We start from the raw sequence: 8008 nt of genomic DNA on the forward strand, positions 1-8008 counted from the left end.
AATCCACTCCATCCCAGAACCTCACCATGTCTCACAGCTATTCAACCCAATCAGCCAAGTCATAAGGAAGGTGATCTGAGGTTGTGTGGGGAGTCAGTGGCTGGGCTTGGAACAGAAGAACAGGGATGAGAATGTGCATCCAGACCAGGGCTTCTGCGAGTTCCCCACCCTGCTCCAGGCTCCCCTGCACATGGCTCTTGTCCTCCTCATCACTTTTCAGACACTTGCTCAGTTGTGTTGATGGTGACTCACTTAAGACCCTGAACTCTCTTATGCTTCCATGCAGAAGCAGCAGCAACCTTTTGAGAAAAGCGGCTATTTGCCCAAGTATGGCATAAAACCAGATTATTTCATATTGTCACTACTGCTCTGACACATTTCCTCCTCTTTATAATCCTTTTGAGTAAGGAAAACATTGTTGGGACAGAAATGACCGAAAGATCAGTAAAGAAAGGCTGAAGATTTTTAGGCAGATGGCTGTATTTTCAGCTGGTCTGAGCTGGCTTCGAAATCAGCTCAGCTGGATTTATTCACAGCAGCTGAAAAAATGGAGTTGTGAAGAAAGATGAAGAGTCAGGGACAGAACTCCCCACCATAAACTATTCAGACTTTCACCCAGGAAAGTTTAAAGGGATCTTATCTACTACTTCCCTTCTCCCTGGTGCTGCTCAACCAAATGTCTTCTCACATCTGTTCTTTAAAGTACCTGGAAAACCCAGGGCACACGCTTAGGTTCTTTTCTTGGGGGAAGCGCAGACCAGAAGGCAGATGTGCTTGTTTGCTTCCTGACTCAGTCCTTTCAGCTAGCTATGGTGGATGTGAATGTGAGAATTCCCTAAACCACAGTCATTGACAGTCTAAGGCAGCAAGACAACTAATCTAAGGTGCACCCTGGGTTTTGATTGAAAGGGATAAGAAAAATCAACTCCTTGGCACCACTCTCCTTTTAAACCCTTTGAATCTCTGCCAGTTTTAAGCTTGCACTTTCCTCTGAAGAGGACGGATCCACCCATAGCAAGCGCAACAGGATGCGAAGCCACTGAATTTTTTCACTTAACATGGTCAAACAAGCCCAACTTCCTTATTTTTATCATCAGAGCACAGACATTTGGAGGACAGATAAACAAACCAATGTGGAACCCTCCCTGTTATCCAGCAGTAGCCAGACCCCAGACTAACACGCTCCCAGCCCAACAGAGGAGAGCAGTGTTGGTGCTCCTCCCTTCTCCTGGTACAGATCTAAATCTCTGTATGGATCAGAGATCTCCCTCCCTGCTGCCTCACACACAGACAGTATTTAGCAGCATGTCACACACTGTACCTGCACTGTAGTTTACGACTTCCAGCGCTGGCTCTGGAAAGAAACAAAAAGAGGGTGAGAAAGTGTTGGGCATCCAGAACACGGCACATTTGGCAAGGACCAGATCCATAGGCAGCATGGTTTTCCAAGGTGTACAGGTTTTCTTTTCTCCTGTCCATGTTTTCCCTCTCTGCATCACACCAAGAGTGTTTTTGTATTACCTGCCTCAAAAGCAGACCCACTCCCACCGCAGAACCCTTTGTGGCCTTCGAAATAAAAGTTCAGTCAAAGTCTTTGAGCGTGTGGTGGGATGACCCTGGCTGGCAGGTCAATGCAAACCCCAGAAACCAATTTGTTCTTAATTCCAGCCAGAGGTATTACCACATTCAAAAGGAACATCTTAAGTTAATAATCTTAAATTAATAGCAATTAAGTAATTATCTGCTCAATTAACTGGCTCTTTATGGTACGTAAAGGAGTTGTAAGTGTTATGCAATGAGTCAGAATTTAGCAGCAGTAGTAGAAAGTGTTGTTAGATGTTTTACAGTAACCATCAGTGACTGCTCCCTACCTGGTCTAGGCAAGACGGTGAAGAGTATCTCCATACCAGCATGAATATGATCAGACACATGACAGTGAAGCAGCCACGTCCCAGGGTTCCCAACCAACATCTCCACCATTTCAAAGGTCCCAGGGAACAGATCCACAACATCTGCTCTGTAGCTTTTGCCATTCTGTCAGAGGGGAGGGAGGCTGTTAGCATGCAGTGCTCTGTGCATCTTTTCAGAAAAAAATTCCATCAGTGTCACTGGAGACCAGTTCAGTACTACTACAGTTTTTAAAAGCTCAAAAAAAAAAAAAAAAAAAAAAATTTCAAAGACCAGCTGCTGGCTGCAGCTGGGAAAGCAAACACAATCGGGTAATGCCCCATCCTAAAAAGGATTAAGCTAGATATATCAGCACCATACAGAGGCTCAGTGAGTCAGATTTTGATGTGCAAAATCACATCTCTTTCCTAGCTGGGTGAAGTTGTTGTGAAGTCATTTAAGAAAGTCTGTCAGAGCCAACAGAAGTTAGGACAACGGTGGCCAGTCTCTGCTTTGTCATCAGCAAGTTATTCTTACCTTGTATATGAAGGTCTCGGCATGAAAATGGACTGTGTGCACATCAATCTCCTGACCCATTCCCAGCAGGTACCAGTTCACCCGCTCACCCTGGAGCATGGTCAGCCCAGGCAAGTTCGCATAGAGCCTTCCATTGATTGCTGTGCAGTGAATCACATGCAGAGAGAGAAGAAAAGGCTGTTATTGAAATGGAAAAGACACTGAACCATTGCAGAGGAAGAACATGCAGGGCAAGCTGGATGCTACAAAGCTCATACAGCAACCAGTGCGTCAGCAGTTAGTGTCTTCCATATGACAGTCCCCCGAAAGTTTGGCAGTTTCTCTCCAGCTCAACTACATATCCCCTCTGTTAACAGACAGGAAAAGTGGCTTGCATCCAAGGCCATGCTGTAGCTCAGCTCAAGTAAATCTCAAAAATTACCTCTTGCTGAAAAACTGCAGCCAGCCAGCAGAGGTGGTTGCTTCTAGAAGTCAAGATGTGTAAAAACGTCCGTCTTAGCCCAACAGGAGGGAAATATGTTTATATTGAATCTGTGATTTATACACATAAATCTCTGAACAATTTACTTGCTGAACAATGGAAATGGGTAAATCCTGCCAACAGGCCACCCTGTCTTTCTGTGTCTCATGCTGGCTCCACACATAACACACCAATCACTTGTAAAATCACTATATGGCAGGACTTTATTTCAAAACTAGCACAGCCAGAAGGAACACTGCTTTGACTGCAAGTGTAGGAAAGGGGACTGAAACAGTGAGTGGGCTGCATGTGATGGCATGTCCATGGAAACTTTATGGCCAGATGACAACAGAGGGAGTAAGATGGAAAGAGACATGATCTGAGGGCAGGAACACCAGTGTTTTACCCTTAGATCTGCCACAGACACTTTGTGTAGCCCAAAGTAAGCATCCAACTTCAGTGTGTTGGTTTTGCTAGCTTTTATATTGGGTTAACAATTATACCTCCATGGACATGTATATCTGGAGATTCTTTATATCACCTGTACAAAACCAGTAATAATGATAGTACATATAACACAACTCTTCACTACTCTGTCTCTACGGCTGACAAGGAAATTGTTTTGCTGAGAATACTTTAGATAGGTCCAGATAGAATATGGAGAAAAACCATCATAAATAACATGTTAATTTAGAAAAACATGTTCGTCCTGCTATGGTAGAAATAGCTTTTTGGTAATCAGCTAAAACAACCGAGCCATGTATAGCAGCCACATAGCTCAGTCAATTAATTTGAAATCTCACATATTCTAATGGTCCTGAAACAAACAGAATGAAATTAATCTGACAAGTTAATTTCACATTTGATTTTATTTCCTGTGCCGAGTCACTCAGACACATAAGAGATTAACCTCTCTGGCCTGTATCTCGCTATTCCTCCTGACAGGGACAGCCATAATGATTAGCCTTCATTGCAGATCAAAGATTTGCACCATACTTGTGCTGCAACACTGAGAACAACAGACAGACACTTTCATTCTGTTCATGCCACTGACAATGGAAAAGGATGAGGGCATTCACTAGAAGTCAGGCTCTTGGGTTTTGGGTCGCTGACTACTTGTAGAAGTCGCAGAGCCATCATCAACTTTGCATAGATAGTAATGGGTGCTCTGGCACCTAACAGGCATTACCATGCATTTTGTTGCTTTCCACAAATTTGTCATCCAGCAGGTTGATCTCCTTGTGATTTCCCTTACTGTAACGTTCCACATTCTCCTCCAAGTACCAGGACTGATTTTCATCAAAAACCAGGAACAGTAGAGCAAACTCCCTCTTTACATCCTTCCTGATCCCATCAGGCTGCAGTGTCCCTCTCCGGCAGATCTTCAGGGGGCCAATCAGACCACTGTACATATCCTAATCAGAACAAAGGAGAAAAACCTCTGAGGCAAAGATCTTCTCACCCACTCTTCTGTATGCAGTTCTTTGCCTTTCAGCAACCACATTTTCTCTTCCTTGCATCACTCCACTTAAAACAAACGGTGCTACTGCATAAGTACTCTCACTGGGGAACATCAGCTACCAAATAACAAGAACAGAGATTATACATGCTCTTATGAATGCAAATCCACAAGCCATGAATATGATGAGTAGTATCAAAATATTCTCCACTCTGTGATTGCAAAAGCATCTGCAACTTGAGATAAAAAGGCAATGATCTCTGGGTTAAATATGATGGCTTATTGCAGGATCCTCCAGGTTCTTTCCCTGTGAAATCAGTGCTAGGACAATTGATCCGAGCAATGCTCAAATCTTCCTGCTTTAACCATGGGGCCTAATTTTGGACAATTTCTGCCTTTCTAGATCAGCCCTGTGGCTCTCACCAATAAAAACCATGACTGACTGGGAGATGTTCTCATATCCTGCAAATAACTGAAGGAAGATTAGTGTCAGCAAGAGAGTGGAATTGCTTTATAAAGGTTTGTGTTAGACAAAAATAAGAACAAATATCAGGACAAATTTGGAGGTTTTCCTCTCCCAGGAGAACGCTGGACATGTCACCAGGTGGTTCTTTACCTCTCAGTTGGGCCAATCTCTAAATTGTACCTACCTCACATTGTTTTCTAGAAGAGGTGAAAAATTGGTCTAACTGAGCTTTTCTGGTTCTAACTTCTATTTTACCTTTACTGGGTCCACCATGGAGTAGTAGATCCAAGGAACACAGGCTGAATCATTTGGCCCTGGACCAGATCTCTCAGGAACTTCCCATCGGTAAGTCACAATGTCACCTGAGAGAGAGAAGCACCATCAACACCAGTCTGATACACTCACTCACCAGTTTGCTGAGGAGCATGCAAAGCAAAACAAAAACCAGAAGATCCAGTCTCCAAAGTGCAAATTCAGTTCCGATTTTGTCAGTCATTGCATCTTCCTTCCCCAAACACTGAAAAGCAGGAGGGAAGGTCCCCGCTCACACACAAAGCTGAGGGGTCACAGGATGCACACACCACCTGCTGTCAGCACAACTCTGCTTTACCTGCTGCCTGCAAGACTGGACCTGACCAAGGGAATTCCACCTCTCTTCAGTACAGATGGAGCTCGAGATGATTTTTCCTCCCTTTGAAGTACATTTGTGATGCTCATTCAAAGCTGTTTTTAAAATTACTATTTTGCATATTAGCAACACATTTTAGAAAGACAGGGCCCAAGTGAAAACCTGTTTGTTGCTTAGACAGCCTGTGCAAATTGAAGGGGACTAAAAATTATACAAAGTGGCACCTGGACCATGAAACAAATTGGTGATTTCATTCAGCATCCTGGCAAGCAATTGTGCATTTCTTTTATTTCATACAATTTTCATACTATTGTGCACATCACAAAAAGTATAGGTCCCAAAGCAGAGGGGCAGGCTTCCCCCACCATGGGCGGTCAGCCCAGGGCTACTGAGGACTGACTGTGCTGTGAACTGCTATCACCTTCCTCCTTCCTACAGACAGACCACACTCGGTGCAGGGGACAAGGCTGCACACAGAAAAGTTTGTGCGACATTTATCCTGGAAGTCAGAACAGAATATGAACTCCCAGGGCTGCATTCCCACACAAATGATATCACTAAAGCCACAGTGAACCTGAAAGACCAGTTATTGTTCAGTTCTAGTTCTCCACCATAAGAAAACAAGGACATCTAAGCCTACTTAAGGAAACCAGTCTAGCTACAGACTAAAATGAGCTTTGTAAGCCCATACAGAAATACAGCTGGAGACCACAGTGACTTACCAGGGTTGGCTACCTGCGGATGTCCTGTCTCCCTTTCCAGCACCCCATGTGCATGGATGGAGTAGGGTCTCGTGGCATTGTTCTTAAACACGATGTTGAGAATATCTCCCACTTCTGCCCACAGAAAAGGACCTTGAGGTGGAAAGAACGTACTCTGAGAATAGCAAAAACTGTCAACATATCTCCTGAGGATATTCCCACCTCTCTTTCACTATCTTCTCCCCAGACATATTCCCTTATAATATTTATGACGTTCCCCTCCCTCTTCTCTACCTTATCTCTACCTCCCAAAAAGAGAGCTGGAAGACAGTGCCAATTCAAGTAAGTCTTAGAAAACCAGACTGAGTTTCACAATGAGGGAAATGAAGGCTGTTACACATTTTAACTGTGCCCAGTACAACTAAGGCTTGATTGCTGAATATCACTATGCTAAATTTCACAGCATCTTGATCATGTCTTGCTGTGGTTTCAAAAAACGCGGTAATATTCAATTTGGTCTGACAGTGTCACAAATCAGAGCTGCAGCCTATTTTGAACAGCATACAGTGCCTCAGCCTTGCTGCTCCGGCACCACTTACAGTTCTGGGTTCCTAACACAGAGCTGTGTCTCCACGGACTTCCATTGACATGGTAACATGCTCCTCCTCTTCCCAAGGCCTGCCTGCTTTTGCCCCAAAAGCATTTCTCTCACAGCTACAGATCTTCACCTGCGACTCTCAGACCACTCTCTAGAAGTCACTAGTTATTTCTGTTCTACAGCCACAGAAATGCAGCTGTGAGAAATGCATTGCCTGAGACCTAAAAGAAAGTTGGCACAAAGGCAGGCAGAGAACCCAGTCTTCTCTGCTACACAGTCTTCCTGCGTTCAGGACCCTCTGTACTGCTGTCTCCAAAGCTGGCAGACTCGGACAGGAGACAGTCTGAATTTCTTCTCACTTACACACACAGAAGATGCCTAAATATTTAGGAGACCTTCACATTACAGCCCTTAGCCACTGAAGCTCTAGAGTCCAAGCCCCATTGCTGTGTGAGCAGAAGATGTACCCTCTGCACGTAACCTTACCTAGTATACCTAGGTGTTCATCACCATTTGTCCTGGCCTTGGGGGTCTGGAAAGTCCCGTCAGTGTACTCCCTGTAGACTGCTTTCTTGTACCTGGAGCCGAGCAGCCCATTCTCGTTGCTCAGAAATACATCGGCATAGCTGAGAAATGCAGGATGAGTGCTGAGATACCCAGAAGCTCACAGGGAATACACAGCCAACTTGTGGCAGGGGATTCACTAGCTGAATGGGTTTCCCAGGGACCAACTTTGGCCACAAAGGTGGGCGCAGGGACACGGTGGGGCTGCAGCTCCCACCACCAGCACCACCAGCAGTGGCACACGCACCACATCACAAGATGGCCAAGATACCCAATAGCCTTGGTCTACCAGGAAAGTTTGCCAAAGGCTTCCCCAGAAGGGTAGCTCTACCTCTCCGCAGAATGGTTGTGCCGTTCCCTCTCCCAGCGTCGGTCAGGCGCGTAGTCCCACACCACCTCCTCTGCCACGATGTAATACGTCCGCACCCCTTTGTACGGAAGGGCAGGAGCAGGATCCCTATTTCCACACTTGGAAACGAAGTAGTGTTCCCTCATCCCAGCTTGGTAGTGATTGCTCGTCTGGCAGTATATCTCGAAAATCCCTGAGGGAGGCAGCACCAACAAGGAAATCAGCTGCTTTTAAAAGATCCCAGGAAACAGCTGCTTCCCATGCAGAGCTTGTGATGTGGCTGGAATGGGTATGTGGTGGTGTGTTGTTTGGGGAGCTTGATTGCCACAGACCAGGATTAGAAGGGGTTGTTAGAGAAA

At 45.1% G+C, this 8008-nt stretch overlaps 1 protein-coding gene across 1 annotated transcript in view; it reads right to left on the reverse strand.

Annotated features, from left to right (window-relative positions):
- The window catches only part of HEPH (hephaestin), a 19714-nt gene that overhangs the window by 465 nt on the left and 11241 nt on the right, over positions 1–8008 (reverse strand). Inside the window, exons 12-19 of the mRNA XM_010168812.2 lie at positions 7632–7842; positions 7223–7362; positions 6160–6291; positions 5065–5171; positions 4074–4299; positions 2425–2564; positions 1872–2034; positions 1322–1354 (exon numbers count right to left, since the gene is read on the reverse strand). Of these exons, the coding sequence (XP_010167114.1) occupies positions 1322–1354; positions 1872–2034; positions 2425–2564; positions 4074–4299; positions 5065–5171; positions 6160–6291; positions 7223–7362; positions 7632–7842 (1152 nt within the window). The remainder of the gene's footprint in view (positions 1–1321; positions 1355–1871; positions 2035–2424; positions 2565–4073; positions 4300–5064; positions 5172–6159; positions 6292–7222; positions 7363–7631; positions 7843–8008) is intronic.

This window comes from Antrostomus carolinensis, unplaced genomic scaffold (genome assembly GCF_000700745.2).
Source record: "Antrostomus carolinensis isolate BGI_N321 unplaced genomic scaffold, ASM70074v2 scaffold2315, whole genome shotgun sequence".
Lineage (NCBI taxonomy): Eukaryota > Metazoa > Chordata > Aves > Caprimulgiformes > Caprimulgidae > Antrostomus > Antrostomus carolinensis.